Below are 20,935 nucleotides of genomic sequence, written 5' to 3' on the forward strand. Positions count from 1 at the left end.
ATCTTGCACTGCATTAACAAGATAACCCCTCACAATGAAGTCATCTTCCAGCATTACAAGTAAATAGGTTCTCAGACTGGGAAAGAAATCCTCAATTTTTAGACATGGTAAAGTGGTGGGAAAAAGGTTCTGGCAGAGTTAGCAGTGAGGAAAGAGCTATAAATAAAGCTATCAAATGAAAGAGCTTTAACATATAACTTAGGAAGCTGGCCACAGAGACTTTTGCTAAAAAGGGAGTATATCTGAGGCACAGTTTTCCTCCTACTGCTTAAATTTATGTCTTCAAGCTGTATTAGCAGAGCAAGCATCCCTCCCACTTCAGTCTCAAGTTTCATTACCAACAATCTGACTAATCTTAGCTTGCGTTTGTAGGGTGTTTTAATGCCTGAAAGTGCTCTGGAAAACACTTACACAAATTATTTCCTCACTTTGGAAGAAAATGCAAGATAATTAGGGCAGGCCACAGAGGATGCACTTGGGATAGTAGCTCCCTGAATCAGCCATGCTCACCAATATTTGTGAGCATTTCACCAGAAAACAGGGTCTTTATTAATCCCTCTGGAGTGACACTCAAATATCCACACCAACCCCAGCCAGGGAACTGCAGGGAAATTGCATTTACTGCACTTACTCTTCTGGGGTTTCTTCACATATAAGCTACCCAAAGTCACCACCTTTATTTTTTTCCAGGTCATTACCATGTTTTAGTCTTCAGCTTCCAATTTTGTGCTCCAAATATTAGTGCAGCAAGCCTGGACTCTAAACATCTATCTCCTTATTTTCCCTAGATTTTAATCTAATATGATGCTGGTGCAAAAAATAAGAACAGAGGCAAGTGGTGGCACAAGGGTATTTTTCAAAGGCAGAACAACTGTTTCAGATGACAAAAGGGAAGAGAAACTTCAGCCAGCAGAGAAAACCAGCAGTGTCTGCCTTGGGAACACAGAGTTTTGTTCTCTGCAGCAGAAAAATCCAAGTCTTAGCCATTTTCTAGCATGTGCTGCTAAATATCCACTGATGGTGCACTGCAGAAAACTGCAGGGATTGGAATTTCTTCAATTATGTAAAAGAGCAGCCACCCTCATCAAAACTTCCTACAAAATCATTTTAAATTAAAAACTTCCTGTCACTGGGATAATTTTGTGACATTAAATACCATCTGAGAAAGGTTTTGGTGAGAGGTGCTGAGCAAGGGACCTGAAAGGATTTCTGCTTGGTGGTCAAGTTTATCTTCTTATTCAAATTTATTTTTTTGCAAAAACCTAAGGAAGCTTCTTTTACTGTCCTTTCAAACCAGTCACATTCAAAATGACTGCACAGAACAAAGTCAAGATTCATGCAGTACTGTTCAGACAACATAAAAAGAGTTGGCCATGCTTGAGCCAACAAGAGCCATAAATCTTCAGTGACAACTCTGCTGCCTCAAGAAAAACTAAGATTTAGCATACAATAGAGAAAACTTCAATATTGAAGAGAGGCAGAAAACAATAAAGATTTTCTTGGTCTGTGTTGTGTTCTGCCTTTAGAGTGCTAAGCTACAGCTGATCACAAGATTCTACACCTGAATTATGCACAGCTGAAAATAGATGTTTACTTGGGTCAGGCTGCAACAGCAGAGACTTCAGCTGTGCAGCTATATTTAGAGTAACAAAATGTTAATTAAGATCATCTCATTGGCAAGATCATTTCAGCAAGGAAGCTGGCACAAAACCCATGCTCTGCATTCAACAGCTGGTTTCTGCCTGCAGCATCCTGCAGTGAACAGACAAAACAATTCCTAGGATTCAGACTCCTTGGAGTTAGGACAGCTTTTTCATAAATCACTCATTTGCACAGTGATTGCTCTTGTAAAGTCAACTCCTTCTCAAAATACAATAAAGCAGCATCATGTAAAGTGAAGGGCATTTGGTGCAAGCAAAATTAACACCCACCAAGTAAACATGAGCACAACTCCTACACAGAATGACAGGGCCAAGGTTCTAGATTAGCTCTTGAATTTATTTTTAATTACACTGACAAGGGCAGCCTCACTCATTTTTCCATCACAAAAGGGAGTCACATGAATGGACATGTTAATAGAGACCACCCAAAATTTCTGCTGGAGGAAGGGCCAGCTGGTTTGGGCAAATAAACAGCAACAGTGACACCTAGTGCTGCTCTGGCTTCCAAGTACTGGATTACAGAAACATTCTAGGCACTCCATGAAGTGCACAGCACTGTTCCTCCAGGTAATACACCAGAGATTGACACACCTCTCCCAAATTCTGCTGTCAGAAAGCACCTACAGAAAAACTGCAAGAATGAGCTGGCAGGGGGACACAGATCCCAGCACATCTAACTCACACCATTCAGTGCACTGCACATAGCTATGCTCTCATTTAATCACCTGCACAGTGTCAAACAAGTGCATGTGAAGTTTAAATAAACTTCCATACCAATTCATCCATAAAACACAACCTTCCATTCTAAAATGCAGAGAAAACACTAATTTCAGGTGGCTATTAAAAAAAACCTTGGAAATGATACTTTATGAAAATACTTTTACTGACCAGCAAGAGCTTCACAGGATACTCAAGTTGTGTTAACAATAAAAAATCTGATTTCACATATTTGAACAATCAAAGACTCAGAGACTCCTCCTTGTTAAGCATCTTCAGGCATGCCTAGGTTTGAAGTTTTCCAGCAGTGCTACACTGCTAACCTCTCTCTACACCTCTGCAGAGCCAAGCAATCAGTGCAAGGGAACACACAACCCAACAGGGCTGCAAATGCAAAAATAAATCAAGGTGGTTTGAAACTGGCTGAGGGGGAAAAAAGTTCTCACTCGAAATAAGCAAACAAGATCTGAGTATCTCCTAACCCTATGCATTTTTAAAGGCCTTTTTACTGGAAACTGGTTGTCAAAATTCAGCCCAGCTTCTCCATCCCATTAATAAAATAATCACTATTACAGCCAGACTTTGACTCGAGGCTTTATTGGAATTCCTTTTAGAATTACATTTCCTAAACACCAACACACACACAGAAACAAAAGTAATATGCTGAAAAAAAATTACCTGGGGTTACAGTTAGCTGAAAGTAATGGAGCTTGTTTGGGTCAGGAAAATTCACTTTACATGTACCTGTGAAGCAAAAGAATATTTTACATCAGACAATAAGTTCTACACTGTTGGCTGGCATGAGGAGACACTTCTATCATGGATATTTTATCACCCATATTATGCAGTCTTTAGCTTCTTAACCCATCAAACTGGCTGTTCCTTTTCAGTAGCCCAGGAGCTAAATAGCATCATAGCAATAAATCCTATTTGCCTGAAAAATCCTACCTAGAACTGTACACAAACCCTAGTGATGCACTCACATTGTAGTAACTGAAACCACATATTCCTCAGGTATTTGTTATCCTATAACAGAATTTACATTGAAAAAAGTTCAAAAATTTACTCTGTGTAAATTCTCTTTAACTGCCTTTAAGGAAGGCTTGTATCTCAAGTAAGATTCAGGTCTAAAACCATACTATCTTGCCTTTTTTTAAGGGAATATGGATCACTCCTAAAGAATTAGTTTTCATGAATATTTTCACTATTAACAAGGACATGAAAAACATCTTGAAGTGAAAAACTGCAGATTGACTTCATGTTCCCTAAGAGCTGAGCCATTTGCTCTGCCCCTAAATCAGAACCTCCTGTTCTGAAAATGAGAGAATAAAGGAAAAACAGGAGTGAGGCACTAATTGCACCCTTGAGTCCCAAGGACCTTTTGAGTGCTTTATGCAAGTGTTGCTGCCTCTCCCCAGCAATTAAAAGCTGGAGGCAAATTATCAATACTCCTTCCAAAGGACACTAATGAGGGGCCAGTTCTCCATAGCCCTATAAGAGGGAGCAACACAGAAAATCTGTTCAAGCCAGAGTGGTGGAGCTGTGCATAGCTTTCCTTGAATTAATAAATACCATTAGCATCCATACTTCAGTCAAAATGTTCATTCTAATGGTCCTTTCCCCCCTAAAATGCATACTATTAAATGTTATACTCACAAGGTAAATTAGCTTCAAGGTCTGCAACCTCTGTTGAAAGAGAAAAAAACAACAAAACCATTATTTATGCAAGCATAAAGCTCTTCTTCAAGTCCAAACTGAGAGATCTAATTTAAACCACCCCATAAATACACTTTTACTTTAAAATACAATTAAGCTGTAGTGGAAGTTTACCTTGAAATTTCTCTTTAAGCCACTCAATTCATTACTAAAAATGCTCATCTCCCTACAGACATGGCAAATGTATCCTCCTTTGATGGGGAGTTCAGCTATGCCAAGACTGAAGCACCAGGGCTGCAACCACACAAATCTCCAAAGCACTATTTTTGTTACTGATATGCACTCTTACTCAATTAAATTCTCCTTGTATTTATTTCCTGAGCTTAAAATTCATAAAAGAAAGGAAGTACCCTGATTCTGTTCCCCTAGGAAATGAAGTGTACTCCTAAGCCTGTCAAGTCACCTTCCCTGGAAGAACCCCTGCTCTTGTGTATTTTACTGAAATCTTACTTTCAACTACATATGAGTGAGATGCATCAAGTTATCTCCCCCTTTTACTTCTAAACTCCTAGGAAAACAAATTTAATATATTTTTTGCTTTTCCTGTGGTCTTATTTTCCACTTCTAACTTTGCTTTCAGGCCTCCACAGACACAGCCCACTTATTTGGGCTGACAAAATGCAAGATATTCCAATGCAAACTCTCAAAACACACATCTGAAAAAACTGTCATGCAGAATACTTGGCACTGAATCCAAACTGATCTCATCACAACTCCCACTAACTCTCCAAAATTTCTGCCATCCATGCTTACCAAACCTGGCATTTCTCTGCAGTGGCAATGATGCTTATTTGACTCCCATCTCCCTTATGCTTGGAACACCCTGCATATGCAGCCTACTACCCCAAGAGAAAAAACATCAGAACAGAAGCATCCTGCTTCACACTTACCTATAAAATTCACAACTTCAATTCTAAAATCCCACACCTGCAGCCAGAGCTGATTTAACTAAAACCATGCACTGAAAGACAACACTGGAACCATACTTCTGCTAAAGCACTGTCTTTATATAACACACACAGAAAAAGTAATTTCAGCTGTAATCAAGGACTTTATTTCAATTTTCCCTTTCTGGCTCATAAAAAAAAAGCCATGACAACCAACCCCTGAAGGATGCAGCTATGAAAACTTTTTGTAAGATTATTCCCTCACTCCTCTCTTTGAATCCACCAGCCTTTCATAGAGGGAGGCACATCAATCTTCACTAGAGTGCAAAGTTTAGGACCTGGTTCAATTATTTTTATGGTGTGGACTGCTTTTCTTTATTGCTTTCTGTGCTTTTGTGATGTTCAGCTAAATGAATCCTGCCTGCCCTTTCCATGATCCCAAAAAAGGGAGACATTTAAGGGCAGAGCATGTTCAGTCCCAGCAAGGGCCAGGGCCTCACTTCTGCCTCCTGCAAGGTTCAGTACAGAGTTTACAATCACTGGAGTTCCTTTAACTGTGAAAATTCCCTGTAATGTGTTCACATTTCTGTGTTTCTCTCCATCTTGGCACAGAAATGAGTGGTTTTACTTGTGAAAACATGAAAACAAAATGCTCACACCCAGGAGAAGGGAGCACTGTGCTCCTCCTCTGAAGGTGTGCACGCTGTGCTAATAAATCCACACAAAAGTTTTGGAAACAAAGGCAAATGGTCCAAAATTGAGGTTTCTAATGAACTCTGCAACAAACCACTGAAACTAAGAATGAAAGAACTTCATGAAGGCAAAGCCAATAAAGATCTGCTTCAATCTAAAGGTTTAAAACAGCATCAAGTAAGGCCACAGATGTTAGTATTAACTGTGCCATATGAACAAACATTGGTGATTCACCAATTAACAAGCACATTTAACAGGCCAAAGCTCAGTGTTTGAGAGTTTTCCAAATTCTTTGTATCTTTGGTAATCTGTGTATCTTTGGTAATGACAACATTGCCATTAGAAGCATTTTTGTATGTTGCTGCTCAGAAAGCAAACATTCAAGCTCCATCAAGATTCTGATGTTTTAACCTACACATTTTCTGCACAAAGCAATACCTCTGGCATTGAGCATTCTCTGTAAGAAAACACCTCTTGTGCAGGCTGCCAGCTTATTTAACAGAGATTTGTAAGCAAGCAAAGCATGGAAGTCACAGAGCTCCAATGCACTGAACTTCCAAGAGCTCCAAAAGCTTCACTAAATTAAAGAACATACCTAAAGTTTTTCTGAGCTGCTCTTTCAAGGAATGACTGTCACAGCTAAACAGTGAAGAAAATTCAGTTTAACTGCTTTTCACGGTCATTTTGTGGAGAATTTGCATCTGTGTCTCAATTCACATGCTAAGGTGATGAGACAACCAGAAAATCCATGTCTCAGGAAACTCCAAACATTCCATCTGGTGCTCCCAAACCCTGTGTGATGTGGTGAAGGAGCACCCCAAGAAGAGGTGTACTTGCAGAGTCCTGCTCTTGACCCAGTGTGCACTTGCCTGAACACTTCCAAATGCTATTTTAAGCCAGAAAAAAGGCAAGGCTTAAACTTAAACCAAACACCAACACTGGAAGAGCTGAATGCAAATGGATTATGTCTCAGCTTTTCCCTCTTCTGTACAGTTCCTGAGCTCCCTCTAAGCCTAACACAAGCAAGCAGAGTTATTTATAAATGATTTCACAAACAATAACTCTCTCCCCATGACAGTTCTCGAGACAGAAATAGGAACACTCCTGCTGTATGTACAAGGTTTATGAATGCTCAATGTACACACCACAACCCCACTGCTCTGCTCCCTCACCTCCCCAAATCAGGATTTACCAGTTCTTTGTTTACTAAATCTTCCAAAAAAATCAGGCTCTAAGCTTCCTACTGGAGTTTTCTTTCAGGTACACCAAATAAAAGCATTATTTCTTCAAGTGAATATTCTCATCCACAGCACCTCTCTCTGGTTTTGTTCAAAAAGCCTCCTCTCCTGTTTAGGTCTCTCTTTAATTTACTTCTATAAGACTTCTAGAGATGAAGATTAAACACCTTTACACTAATAAAAATTCCATTTTCTAAGTACTAATTCAAATATTCTATTAATTTTAGAAATGCTGTTTGCCTTCTAATTCTTATTCATCTATCTTTATAGCATTCCCTACTTAGGTCTCTGAACTGTACAGACCAGTATAAGAAAATAAGTCTTTTCTCCCCTCTCAACTTTCCTCACCTGTTTTTATGAGGAGGGATATTACTGTTTTTGAAAGCTTGAAGAAAGCAAATAAATGGCTTCCCTCATTTCCAGTTACAATGGATATACACCTCACTCTCATCATCAGCTTCCCACTTCCACTCTCTCAGGCTTACAATAAAATATTTTCTGGTTACATAAACATGGCTGTAAAAGCCACAGATATTGAAGACAACCAAGGAATACCTTGTTAACTCATTTTCACATATATTAAGTTATTTCCAGTTGCCACAACCAAACTAAGCAGTAGTAGTAATGTGGAACTGAATGATGAAGTTTCTGTGCACTACTGAAAATGAAGCTTTGTGATCCATGAGCTGCTACTGCCATCCTGGCATGCTCATTATCTTCAATTCAATTTAGCAGAAACCTTCATTATACAATATTCATCTTAAACACCACTTTGGTTTGTCCTCAGCCCTTTTTAAATTTCACAAAGGATCTGCCTTTCAAGCTCAGCACTGCACGCTTGCCATCCTGGAGGAGCAGTCATGTGGCCCCTGCTCCCAGCTTAATGAAGTTCCCTGCAGAGATGAACAGAATATTAAAAATTGCCTCTGCAGCACAGAACAAAATGAAAGCTGCTGAAGCAATTGTACTGCTTGCTCTAGTTTAATTTGGGTACTAGGCCTACAGAATTGGGGCCTTACTCTCCAACTGAGCCTAGATGGAAATGCAGGGGAAACAGATGTACAGATGAGTCACAGTTTTAAACAAAGCTGTGCTTTACTAGACCCTCTCTACAGCTGGAGGAGAATATCCAAATGACTCAGAATTACTTCTCTATGTGTAAAACTTTAGTGATAGAGAGATTTCCATTCATCATATGTCCATAAAATAACCCAATTGTCCTGAGACACGACTGGCACCTGAATCTGCAACAGTGCTGGATATAAGCAGTCAAAGGAACAACTTAGGGAAAAACTAACAAAGGGCACCTGTATTTTAAGAGCAGCTTTTCCCCAAAAGTGGAACAAAGCCTGTTTAACATGCACCCACCAATAAAGCCAAGGTCAGTGTTTGACACCACTATTTCAAACACCAACTCAGATGTTTCTTCACACTCATAGTGCAAATAGCTATCATACCTAAATTAGCCCTTATATTTCCCATCTTCAGGCAGCATGCATGTCTACACCAAGTCTTTGCAATTTTCTAAGCATCACCTACATTTGTCAGTGGCTGGGGTCATGGTCATCACCTCAATCAAAACAGCATTGATCTATTGACCAGGCAGAGGACACAATACAACTCAGGGCTTCAGGGCAATCAGTGTGACAATACATCCCTCAGAGATCCTGGACTGGACTCTCTATCAACACAAACAAGCTGTCTGCAATTTACCTCCAGAAAGAAACCAGACACTGTCTGTGTCTGGATAATACCCTTAGCAAAGCTGGCACACATCTGTCTGCAGGATTTATTAACTATCCCAAACTCACTGTGGAGCAGGAAGAGCACAGTGGTGTTTCACCACTGGCAGAACACTCTGGGCCTTTTCTGATCCCCTCCTCCCTGCTGGTGGCCAGGATTTCCCTTCTTTAATGCAGGAGAGATTATTTTATAATTTGTTGCCAGGACACTGATCTGATGGAACTTTTCCCCCTTTCTGCCACTGTTATCTGTAACTCCAGCCAAAACTACACACCAGGAACAACTTCTCCTTACAACTATTCTTCTAGGCTGTTACTAACTTTGGGATCCAGCACAGCAGCCTAAGCTCAGCTGTTACAGTTCTACACCCTGGTGCTGGTCCAGCTGCAGCAGCATCCCTGCTGTGTGCACACCTTTAGCTCTGAACTCCTGGTCAAACTCGTTCCTGCAATTTTTAAGCGACCTAGAAACACCCTCAACATCAGAAGTTCACCTCCACTCAGTCTCACAACATTATAGATGCTGCTGCAGATGATCCATCTTAAAGTGCTGAAGCAAAACCTAGAAACTTCTGTAAACAAATGGTCTACATTTAGCTTGAGCAGCTTAGAACATCCCCAGCAAGTCTTTCCCACTGCATTTCCCTCTCACTGTGAGCAGCCACACTGCAATGATCTTCTCCTGCCAGCTCCCACTTCACCCAGAAACCATCCTCAGCAGACTGGCAGCTGCTCCTACAGCTCTTTTGGGAGAACATCATGATTGTGGGGGTGCATCCTCTCTCCCACCTCTGGCCTGCTCTGCAATTCCAGCAACTCCTGCCAGGCTCTGGCCTTTGCACAAGAGCTCAGTGCTGAAGTATTCCTGAACTGCACCAGGGACTCCTGCTGCCTGGACAAGGTGGGAGATGGCAGTAGGAATAATCAGCTGATGGCTGTGGAACATTCCTTAGCTGAATTATAGCCTGAGTGAAATGGCACCATTCTCACTTGAATTTCAGCAAATTCCAGTAACCCTCAAAAAAGGAATAACAGGACTATTTCATTGATTGTGGGGGGGAATTTTTAATATGTATTCCCATGTATACATACATGTGTGTGTCACCTTTGCACATTTGTATCTACAAACTTATGTGTGTCTTTGTGTAGGTGCATTGACTTGAACACACTATAAAATAGTATAGCTCTCATTATCTTGAATCTATATTATGTTTATAGCTGATTAATAATATAACACCTAAATGTTTTTATGATTAAGTTCTGCTAAATCTTTTAGACATAACTGTTGAGTCCAAAGCTGAAACTGGGTCCAGCTGCAGAGACTCCTCCTTGAAGAGTTCAGAAAGGAAAGGATTTCACTCTGAACCTCCTGACACAACCAAGAGTTTGCTTTACCTTTTTCCCTTTCCTCTTCTCCTTCCAGCCTCTGCATGTATCACTCTAAATTGATTCTAATTTGATTTTCCTTTGCATGTATTATCCATGCAGTAAGCAGTAGCGTAAATTCTGCCAACAACCCTTGTACTTTTGCAAATTTATATTAAGGCACATTTTCACCAATGCCTTTGAAGGTGACTCTTTTAAGTGACCTACACCACTCATTTCACAGCAGGGATGCAACTCCCATGCACAATCAGATCAGGATCCAGCACTCAATGCTTGTCAGAGCCATGTGAGCACTGACCTGCTTTTAACATTTGTCAGTCTGGGACTTGCTCAATATTTCATTTGAACTTGGTTAGTTTAAATACTTAGTTTTACTTAGTTTTTTTAAAATTCTTCATTTTTAGATACTCAGTTAGAACTTAGTTTAAATACTTAGTTTTATTTAGTTTTTTAAATACTTAGTTTTACTTAGATAGCTGGTTTGCCATCACAGCCACAGCAATTACAATCACAATGTCAATACTAATTTTCTACAGATCACATTCTTTTCCCACCCTGCAGACTTGGGTTTTTGAAAAACATGACTGCTCCAAGGGTAGAGTAAAATTTCTTTGGCACCTCACATGAAGAGTATTTATTTCACATTGCTATCTTCCCCTCAAATCTATACCTGCAGGTTAGGGGAAATCTCAGATTATATATATTTACTAATTTGGCTTTGTAGCTTAGCCTGGTTAAAGAGCTTATTTCTCCTGCCTGAATTGTTCCCCCTCAGAACTGAAGTTAAATGTGGATTTCCAAACTGGAAGAGTAAGAATGATCACAATCATGATTTAAAGCATGTAAAAATTCCCTGTCCTTAAAATGATGATGACAGAGAGAAAATTGTGGATTTAACATTCCTACAGTCTAGCTGAGGCACTTCCCAGTGCACTGAGGCAGCAGTGACACCTTGCTCCAGATATCTGACAGAATTTACCCTAATTTGGAAAAAAACAGTGAGTGCTAGTTAGGTAGTATCAGTCAGGCAATTACAGCTGTGTTGGTTTCACATCATTCTGAAACAAGACCAGGAAATGTGGATTTCCTCTGACTGGTGTGAATCCCAATAGTGGCAGCTCACACACAGCAGTGTATCTGCTGCTGATCATTTTCAGCAGAAACAACAACCCAAACAACACATCCCTTTGCCACTGACACTCAACTATTACCAGAGAGAGTGAACCTGAGCTTAAATCCATAATAACTGCAAGCTGTCAGTATCTATGGATTTTTAAATACAGTATTATCTATGCCACAAAAAAAAAAAAAAAAAAAAAAAAAAAATTGAAGTGCAGGAAAGAGCTGCCCCTGATTTATCTATAAAATAGTTTAATTATTGTCTCATTGATGACCCCATTCACCCACAACTGCCAAGCAGTAGGTTTGGGGCTTGTTTTCCACCAGCTGGTAAAAACCTACAGCAGCCTTCCTAAAAGACAATACACTGCAGTACAATTATTCACAACTTCATACTCAACTTTTAGTGACTCCAGGCCTACAAAAACCTCTCTCTGCACTGCTTTTTTCATCTTTTTAAAGTGTGCTGCCTCTGACCTGTGCCATTAAAACCACCAAAGCATTGCTGTTACTTTCATGATGTTTTTTCCTGTGATAACCAGTTATGGCTTTGCTCAAAAACCACCTTCCTACCAAGGCAAAATACTTCTGTTCACATTCTCCTCCTAAACGTTCAGTGACACTTATGTGGCAATTTTTTATTAAGTTTTAATTGATGATGGACTAATTTGCAACAGAGTAAGGACGACACTTATTTTTACTGAATATTGAAAATCAAAACAAGTGTCCTGTAAGACATTCAAAGAATACCTGTGGGAATTTACACACAATTTAGCGCTGTTTACTGGCAACACACCCAAAACCAGCAAATCCCAACATATTCCAATATATTTTTTTTCACCTTTAACGAGTAATTTGTCCCGGACAGACACCCTGCGAGTGGAGTCAGACGCTGGGGTGGACGCACGGGGGCCTCTGACACCATCATCCCGCTTCAACTTGCTTGCCAGCGTTAGCATTACTGCTGCTTCCCACCTGGAACACAGCGGGAGGGCAGCGACAGTCACCAAAAACCAGCGGCAGGAGGGGACAGCTCGGGCTCGGTGAATGAGGAGCGAACGACCGTGTAACAGCGATTAAAGGTGGCGATGGCCCTCGGCACCCCAGGAATGAGCTTGCTTGGGCTGGGAATACTGAGGGAGGTGCAAGAGGCCAAGAGGAAATTCAGTTTTCTGCAGAGAGGTCAGGCTTACATCAGTGTTTACAACCCGATTTCACTGCCTGACACTGCTCCTCGGCTGTGAAAATCCCTGCTCTCCTCCACACCTCACAGGACAGTCACAGCTGCCTCTTGGAAAGAAACAAAAAAATAAAAAGGAGAAAGAGGTGGGATTCCTGGAACAGCTCTCTAACTAGGAAGTGAGCTTTGAGACAGCTCCCACAGCACAGGAAAAGGGTTGAGGCTGCAATTATCTACACAGCTGCACAGCACTAACTCCTCACAAGGCATAAACCTGACACACACACACACACCAAGTAACTGGAATTAAGAGGTGCTTTGGCTGTGCCAGCCATCCACTCTAGAAAATAACTGCACTAATAAATTAACTGCAGTTAAAGGTGGTCAGAATGCCAAAGTCATGAAGCCAAAACATCCAATCTGTCATGGCTTGATATGTTTTGATGCTACTCCGAGCTGGAGGCAACTCCTCCTTCTTTAACATTTTGGCTAAAACCAACACAATGCTGATAAAACCCAAACCCTTCACGCCACCCAACAGCTAAAATGGTATGAGAACTGCTCATTCTTTAACTCATATGAATTAATTCAACCAAATAAAGGCGGTAAAAATGCAAAAAGCCAGGGTATAATCTTTACTTGGAGGTTGAAAAGAGCATAACCAAAAAGCGAGAAACAAAGCTTAAAAAAAAAAAAAAAGGAAATAATATATTTCACAACAGTCCCTAACAGTGGGAAACTCTGGTGAGAGCTACACGAAGGTCAAGCTCCCTGACGCTGACAAGTAATGTGCGTGTCAGCTTCAAGTTGTATGTTTAAAAACAAAAGTACACTTCAGGGTAAAAGGAAAACCCAGCTGGCTCAACTGAAACAAGCTGTAGGTTTTACCCCGGAGAAAGAAAGAACAAGCGAAACAAAACAGTCCATTTTTCCCTGGAGAAGGAAAAAAACAACAGCTGTTTAAAAAAAAAAAAAAAAAAAAAAAAAAAAAAAAAAAGGACGGGAGGAGTAGGGGGTCTGAAAAGTAATGAATGTGGGCATGAATTAAAAACAGAAGAGGAAAAAAAAAATTAAAAAACCGTGTAAACTGTAGACCAAAAATACCCCCATCTTTTAGGCTCCGATTCCAAATAACTTCAGCCTCGATGGGCATTAAATGCCTAAATACCTTTACAACTTGTCCTAGACAACCAAGAGGAGCGTGACCGGTCTGGAAAAGAAATTATTCCATCCGGCTGATGCATGGCAAGAAAGCACTCACAGATCGCAGGTAAAGCTTTACCGAGGAGACAGAAGAGGAAGGCAGAAGTGCCGTGCTTATTTGTAAGAAAGGGAGGAGGAGTGCGGGGAATTCTCCAGCTGCCCCGGGAAGCCGCAGCCGCTCTGCAAGGCACGGGGAGCGGGGCTGTGGGGGAGCGGGCCCGGGGAACCCAGCGGGAGCCGAGGCCTGGCGGGCCGGCAGATGAGGGGACAGCCGGAGCGGCCAGGCCCGAGCCGGGGGCTGAGGGAAGGGGGGCAGCCCGCACGTACCTGATGGCGGCGTCAGGGCCCGGCTGCCGCGGCCAACACCATCCCCGGCGCCGGCCCGGGGGAGCGGCGGTGGCGGCTCCTCCTTCCTTCCCCTTCCTCCTCTTCCTCCTCCTCCTCCCGGTCCCTCAGCGGAGATCTCGCGAGAGCACAGGTGGGGCCGGGAAGTGCCCCCGCCGGGATCTCGCGAGAGTTTGGCGGGGAGGCCGTTTCCCGCCGGGAGGGCGGCGCCATGTTGGGGCTTCGCTGAGGGGCCGCCCTCAGGCACCGCCGCCATATTGCGGCGCTCCCGCAGCGCCAGCGGGGGATTTGATATCGTTGGAGTTATCTGTCCCCAGGCCGAATTTTCTCACCTTTCTTTCACCTTTGAATCATTAAAGTTAGGAAAGACTTCTGAGATCACCGAGCCATAACCTTTGACGGATCTTCACCGTGCCGCGTCCAGTCGTTCCTTAAACACCTTCAGGGATGGTAAGCCCACCACCTTCCTGGCGAGCCATTTCCAATAAATTCTGTTTTTTACTGGAGGTGATTCAGCTGCAATATAAATTACGCTGAGTCTATGGAAAAATAGCAATAGCAATACACCCAGGAGGGAGAAAAACCAGCAATTTTCAGGGTGATTTCCGGAGCAGAGCTTATAACCAGGCTGCAACATTTGCCTTGGCTCCTGCTTAAATTAATCAACTTGTACATTGCAGCACCTGATGAGTGGAAGACTAGTGAAGCAGATGGAATAGTCAGTCAATATGCCAATAATATCAATATGCAATAGTCAATCAAATGAAATTTCGATCATATAGAAGCACAAGTCCATCAGATAGAATCTATGCAAAAAAATGATGTAATGCATTTTATAATGGAGAGTGAATACTTGGGTATCGTAACTAGACTGCCCAAGAAATTTTCACAGTTCTGTTAAATCAGCCCTCCTATCTGTAAAACAGGTGCATAAACTTAAGTTCTTCCATTTGGTAGCTTCCACTAAATAAGGAAACCAAAACTTAAGCCAATAAAGCAGCATCAGGTTAAAAGGTTTGGTAAGGCAAAGCTGGAGACCTGCCACAAGGGAAATTTGGCATACAGCTACTGAAATACTCACTGCATCCTAAACATTCACTGCAATGATACCAATGATACTTCCCCAAAAAGAAACTGGAACTGAGCTTACTGGAATCTAGTTAAACCAGCACAGAACTGCTGCTTAGAGCCCTTTTTCCCTTCTTAGGCTTTTCTCTCCAGATCCATTTATTGTTTGGATAACGCAGCCCGGCAGCTTTGCACAGAAATGTCCTAAAAACATCCTCGTCCCACGGAGGGATTTCTGCAGAAAGCGAGGGGTGAAATGGGGAGCAGGGCCAGGGGGTGAGGAGCTGTTGATGGCATCTGCCTCCTGCGAGCCCGAGGTCACACAGCAAAGGATTATTGGGAGAATGGCTGTGCAGCGCTGTGGCCGTACCCCGCATTCCATAGGGAATTCCAGACACGCCTTCGGGGCTTTCCCCGCCTTTGGGAGGTGTTGGCCCGAGGGCGTTTCCCTCTGGATTTTCATTGCCTCGGGTGCTGCTCCTGACGTAGCCGTACATAGGTTGTACCCGAGAGGTTTGATAGAATCTATCAAAACTCTCCAAAAAACCCATCATGCAGGCTTTTTTCCCCTCTCCCTCTCCCCATTGTTCCTTTTGGACAATGTCCTTGCAAGGAGGTGCAGGCGATACCTGTGCTGTGGTGTTGCACAGAAAAGCAAAGTAAAAACACGCGATGGCAGCTTATCTGCTTATGGTAGTTCAGTTAACTACTTTAGTTTTCACATTAAATAGCACATAAGGAAATAATTTACGCGGGCAAGTATGCAGAATATAGTCTTTAATAAATAGCAGGTAAAAAAATAGATTTCCTTAAAAACATTTCGAGAAGTAGAAAAATAAAGGCACGCATGTTCACGTTCTTTCAGGAAGGGCATTACAATAATTTAAAGGGGCGGGGAGGGGAAGAAAATAAAAATACTGTGTCCTGAGCTCGCCTAAGTGAGGAGAAGGGTTAAATAGGTGAAATGGGCAGTAACATCGCGGCGCGGAGGTTTTTTCCCGGTTCTCGGGGCGGCGCTTCAGCACTTGTCTTGCAGGGCGGCGCAGCGCAGGTTGTTCAGCACCTGCATGACGTACAGGATGGTGGTGTCTCTCAGGCACGCCGTGCTCTCGGGGCTCTCCTGCGGCGGGGACACAGATGGAACGGGTCAGCAGTGAGGTGGGAGCTGCTGCCCCAAAAGCCGTCACCCCGCCGGTTTTACTTACGGTTCGCATGGCCGCCTGCAGCTTGTGCAGCCAGTGCCGCAGCCTGCCCGAGGGCTGGTGAGCAGGATCCACCTGCAGGGAGAGAAGCGGGGTAAGGAGCAGCCCCCAGCGCGGCCGCGGAGCTCCCAGGGGAGCCCCCAGGGGCTGGGGGCGGCACTCACACAGCCCCGCACGTCCTCCCGGGCCTGGGCGAAGAACTCCAGGGGCCGCCGGCGCACCTCGGCAAAGCTGGGGGCAGCGGGAAGCTCCAGCATGGCCGTGGTGAGGTTCAGCTCGGCGGCCACCAGCAGCACTCGGTCGGACATCTGTGGGTGGCAGAGTTCTGGTTAGGGACCCGAAGCGCCGGGGCTGGAGGGTGGGGGTCTCGAAGACCCGCCCCGGGGTGCGGGTGGAGGTGGAGCCAGCTGACAGGAGAGGTGTCCCGCTCCGTTTTTACAGCATCACCTCACTCTTACCGGCAGGTCCACTAAATTCCATTTCCGTTGGAAGAGCCTGGTGTTGCATCTGTGGTTGTTCACCTGCAGGCATAAACCGAGAGAGACTGAAAAACTCTCATCCTGACTTCTGGCAATATTGTACAACCCCGCCCCAGCCAGCCTTGAGGGGTCTGAAACCAGGATGAAATTTGGCTCAGCATCCTTCACGTCCCCATATACCCTTGGAAAACATCTTCCTGATCCCCAAAGGGCTGCAGAAAACATGCACCTTGTCACTCAGGTCTTGAATTCAGCATCCCCTCTGCCTCGCCCCCCGCCAGCCCACAGCCCCCTGTTGCCAGCAGTACTCACAAACTGTCTCATCTTGTCCGCAGCCTTCTGCTCCTCGTGTGCAATGTTCTGGTACTTGGAGAGCCTGCATCCCTGCCTCAGGGTGTCATGGGGAAAGGCAGCCCCCAGGCTGACCCCCAGCACCAGCACCAGCACCAGCAGTGGGGTGAGGCTCAGGCACGACATTTTGGCAATGAAGGCTTGACAGTCAGCGATGGATAACGACGGGGTGAGGAGGATGAACAGCAGGACTCCGTGCAGGATTCGCTAAATTTCAGATGCAGAGGTGCCCGACAGGAGCCACAGATAGCTTGTTCAGACGTGGAGCTTCTGAGCTGATCAAGGGACCTGCCTTGCTGCTCCATCTCCAGCTTTTTATCCCTGCCTGGTGCTTTCATGTTCATAGGAAAGCCCAGGGCTGGTACAGCTGGAAACAAGAAAATGAAAGTGGTGCAGGGAATCTCCCATTGGTTACCTGCCCTGCCGCCTCCAGCCCTGCCGCCTCCAGCCCTGCTGCCTGCTCTGCCTCAGCCCGGGATGCTGAGGGATGCTGGGGCTGGGGGGACGCTGCTGCCAGGCTGTGGCTGGCAATGGGGGAGCACCAGCATGGCCCAGCCCCACCCCGTGCTGAGAGCTGCCGGACACACCTTGGGACAAGTTCACAGCAGACAGGAGGGTTCTGCCTCCTGAGTGGCAGCAGGAATTCCCATGGAAAAGGCCCCTAGGAATGGCAGGGAGGGGGCATAAGCAGCAGCCAGGTGTGGGCACTGCACAGTCCAGGCTGCAGGCATGAGTTTTTATGGCTGTGTTATCCCAAGGGACCAGGCTCACCACCAAAGCAGGGAAAAAGGTGAGAACAGAAGCACTTCCACGTGAAGTTTTCCAGGTGGGACAGAGTTGTGGAGGGAGATGAAGATGAGCAGGGCTGCTACCCTAAAAGCCACTGAAACTGTCTGGGGTTTCAGTGTCCAGCCCCAGTTCAGCCTGGAGACACAAATAGGGCATATTGACATCCCTCTGCTGAATATATATATATATATATATATATATATATATATAAAAAAATTCGGGCAATACCTGGACCCAAGAAGCAAAGACAGTTAGAAAGTAAAAGTCATAAATGCAGGGCCTTGCACAGTGGCCGCAGAGCACTCCAGGAGGAGCCAATTTTTAATGTTCGTATTTGTAACTGAAGTGCTGATTTCAAAGAGTCCAAGAAAAGGAGAAAAGTTCTTGTGGAAGCATGTGTAAAGGTACATGTGTGGGTGAGCAGAGTGCCATGGATATGGTCGTGCAGGTGAGCTGGGACATCTCCACATCATCCAGTCCAGCCCTTGCTCTGGCAGGATCAGCTGGCATGGGCTGCCCAGGGCAGTGACCAGTTTTGAGCATCTCCAAGGATGGACTGTACACTTCATAGCCTGTCTGTTTTTCTTGTGTTCAGATGGGCTTTCCCTGGTTCAGCCTGTGCTGTCACACCACCATGACCCCTTGAGCCTCCTCTCTCAGCCTTTCCTCGTGGGAGATATGTTCCTGTCCATCATCTCGATGGCCTGGATTGGACTCCCTCCAGTCCCTGCCATGTCTGTCTCCCACTGAGGAGCCCAAAACTGGACCCAGCACTTTAGGGGTGACCTCAGCAGCGCTGAGAAGAGGGAAGGAATCACCTTTCTTGGCCTTCTGGAAACACTTGAGCTCCAGAGGTTTCATCAGCCCATTTCTCCAGCTTGTTGAGGTCTACTGTCCCTGAGGACAGTGGGACAATCCCCTGCTGGGTCATCCCCTTCTCCCAGTTTGGTGTCACCACTGACCTTGGTAGATCGAGGGTCCCCTGGGCCTCATCATCCAGATCATTAATGAAGAGGTTGAGCAGGAGCAGCTGTTGACTCACAGGGTCCATCCAGCCCTTCCTGAGCCCTTGCCCTGCTCCAACTGCATCCCAGAGGGCTCAGATCTTTCCTGGAAAACCACGGCGGAGATGAAGAATGGGAAGGGGCAGTATGGACTGGACAGTGGCTCATTCCACTTTGTCCAAACTGGATGCAGACACAGCTTGGAGGAGAGCCAGGACAGCAAAATGTGGTGCTAAAGCCCCAGAGCGTGGAGGGCTCAAGTATTCCAGTCATGGATGTGGCCACTGGGCCAGGCTGCCTCCCAGGCTCCAGCACCAGCCTCCCTCACAGCAGCAGGTTAGGGAAGGTCAGTCATTTAAGGCCTGGTGTGGGCTGGGGTCCCTTGTTTGCCCTTTTGGTGAACAGGACAATGACTCTGTCTTTCCTTTCTCTCCCATTAAAGAAACCCACAAGAGATTAATTTTTATTCAACACAATGAAGTTCATCATCAATACAGCTCTGAAATACAAGTCCAAACCAGCATCAGTAAGTCCATTTCTGTCATCCAAACAGGCACAGCTCAGCTGGAATAAAGGGCACCTTAGCAGAAAATCTCACCAGATGTACAATAAATGTGGCCCCCAGTGAGAGAGGGGTGATCCACCACCAACCACGGTCCCACAGCTCCAATCCCTGCTGAGACACTTTCGTGTCACCCGTCGGGTCACAGAGCAGCATCACATCCTCGTGGGACAGCTTGGGCTCCTGTTTCCCATCACTGTGGCTTTTCTCTCCCAGCTGTCATTTCTGTTTGGAGAAGTAAAGTGAAACCTCACCTCTTCACACATGAAAAGGAAATTAAGAAAAGCCAAAGCTGTGGGGTGAAGCTGGGCCATGAGAGCAGCCCCCAGCACTCATGGTAGCTGGGATGGAGGGATGAGGATCTTCCCTGGGCACCTTGCTCAGATATTTGTGCACCCCCAGCCCGCAGGGGCCTGGCTGAGCAGCAGTCAGGGCTTTTTCTTAATGGATGGGGTGTTGCCATCCTGGGCTTTGGTGTGTGTCGTGCCCAGCAATGTCGCATTCCATCATAGCCCAGCCAGCAAAGCATGGCTGCATTTGCCACAGCTCCTCCAAACCATGCCAGTGCCAGCTGTCCCTGGCAGTGGAGAGTTCCCCAAAGCCAGCATGGGCTGGGGACATCAGGGACCCAGAACAATCATCATTCCAGTCCCAGCTGCCGATGGTGCTGTGCCAGGAGAGCAGCATGGATAGTGATGATGGAACCCCTTCCTTGAGTTCACCCAGCCTGGAGGCTGGAGCCACTCAGGCTTGCTTGGAGCAAGAAATTCCAGGTGTGTGGGATTTCCAGGTGCGAGAACAAAAGTGAAACCTGACTGTGGACAGGGCTGGCGTCAGCACTGGGTGAGGCAATCACTCTGTGCTGACTCATGGGCTCCTGCATGGCACAAGTGTGGGAAAGCTGTTTGCCACAAGCCATGGCACTGCAGTGGGTCAGGATGAGCCCAGATGGCTCCTGACCCGTCAGTGGGCTAGTCTGGGAGGAAGTGACTCCTGCTAACCTGACTAGTCTGGGTAGAGAAGACAGCAAGAACAGAAAGCGTGCCCCAAAAGAGGCAGCTTTGAAATAAACCCCTGGGTGACGTGTGGGAGCCCTGCCATGGCCCCATGGTGCCAGGACAGAGGGCAGCAGGTGGGCTCTGCTCATCAGCCATCACCAGACCTGTCCCTGCCAGCCCAGGGTGTTGGTGCCACCAAAGTGCCCCCAGCCCCACTCCATCCCCAGAGCCCTTCAGCACCTCCCAGCTCGTGTGAGCTGCAGCAGCCACGCAATGGCTGGTGCTGCTCTGCTGCACCACCCTGCACACTGGTGATGCAATCAGTCCAATCCCTGCTGTTCAGTCATGGCTGTATGGTGCAGGCAGGGAAGGGATCTTAAATTAAATTACAGATGTAATTAGTGAGCAGAAACCCCAAACACTTTTTGCCAGTACTGTAGGGACATGGTATGTTGCCTCCTGGGAGACCACTCCCTGCCCTGGACTGTCCACAGGGATGCACCTCACAGGGACAAGCCCTACCAGCAGAGCTGGGGCTTCCCCAGCCCAGGCAGCCAGAGGCCATGGGCAGCACCCAGTACCATCCTGGGCAGGA

The 20,935-nt window shown here is 45.4% G+C and overlaps 2 protein-coding genes and 1 long non-coding RNA gene across 5 annotated transcripts in view; 1 reads left to right on the forward strand and 2 right to left on the reverse strand.

The window, feature by feature from the left end:
- The window catches only part of UBE2F (ubiquitin conjugating enzyme E2 F (putative)), a 53,810-nt gene extending 39,788 nt beyond the window's left edge, over window positions 1-14,022 (reverse strand). The window contains exons 1-4 of one of the 3 annotated variants that reach the window (XM_056495986.1): window positions 13,870-13,991; window positions 12,001-12,134; window positions 4,035-4,064; window positions 3,057-3,122 (exon numbers count right to left, since the gene is read on the reverse strand). In XM_056495986.1, the coding sequence (XP_056351961.1) occupies window positions 3,057-3,122; window positions 4,035-4,064; window positions 12,001-12,118 (214 nt within the window). In that variant the 5' untranslated portion in view covers window positions 12,119-12,134; window positions 13,870-13,991. Of the gene's footprint in view, window positions 1-3,056; window positions 3,123-4,034; window positions 4,065-12,000; window positions 12,135-13,869 lie in introns of all 3 variants that reach the window. The other 2 variants (XM_056495987.1, XM_056495985.1) reach the window with 2 other exon arrangements.
- Window positions 14,023-14,249: 227 nt separating this feature from the next.
- LOC130255290 (uncharacterized) lies at window positions 14,250-20,748 on the forward strand. Its single transcript, XR_008840892.1, has 4 exons — window positions 14,250-14,337; window positions 15,992-16,251; window positions 16,622-17,156; window positions 18,372-20,748. It is a non-coding gene; the product is annotated as an uncharacterized LOC130255290 (long non-coding RNA).
- On the reverse strand, window positions 14,332-16,628 carry LOC130255289 (interferon lambda-3-like). Its single transcript, XM_056495769.1, has 3 exons — window positions 16,322-16,628; window positions 16,161-16,232; window positions 14,332-16,075 (listed from the first exon to the last, which is right to left on the reverse strand). The coding sequence occupies exons 1-3, from the start codon at window positions 16,463-16,465 to the stop codon at window positions 15,974-15,976; spliced, it is 318 nt and encodes a 105-aa protein (XP_056351744.1). The 5' UTR covers window positions 16,466-16,628; the 3' UTR covers window positions 14,332-15,973.
- Window positions 20,749-20,935: the final 187 nt, after the last annotated feature.

Source organism: Oenanthe melanoleuca, chromosome 7 (assembly GCF_029582105.1).
Source record: "Oenanthe melanoleuca isolate GR-GAL-2019-014 chromosome 7, OMel1.0, whole genome shotgun sequence".
NCBI lineage: Eukaryota > Metazoa > Chordata > Aves > Passeriformes > Muscicapidae > Oenanthe > Oenanthe melanoleuca.

Bases quoted from the DNA above. Each gene is read 5' to 3' on its own strand.
- LOC130255289 (XM_056495769.1), bottom strand. From the start codon at position 16,465: ATGTCCGACCGAGTGCTGCTGGTGGCCGCCGAGCTGAACCTCACCACG. The intron at 16,233-16,321 runs GTGAGTGCCGCC...CTCTCCCTGCAG, and splicing joins GGGAGGACGTGCGGGGCTGT to GTGGATCCTGCTCACCAGCC. The intron at 16,076-16,160 runs GTAAGTAAAACC...TCCCCGCCGCAG, and splicing joins TGCAGGCGGCCATGCGAACC to GAGAGCCCCGAGAGCACGGC.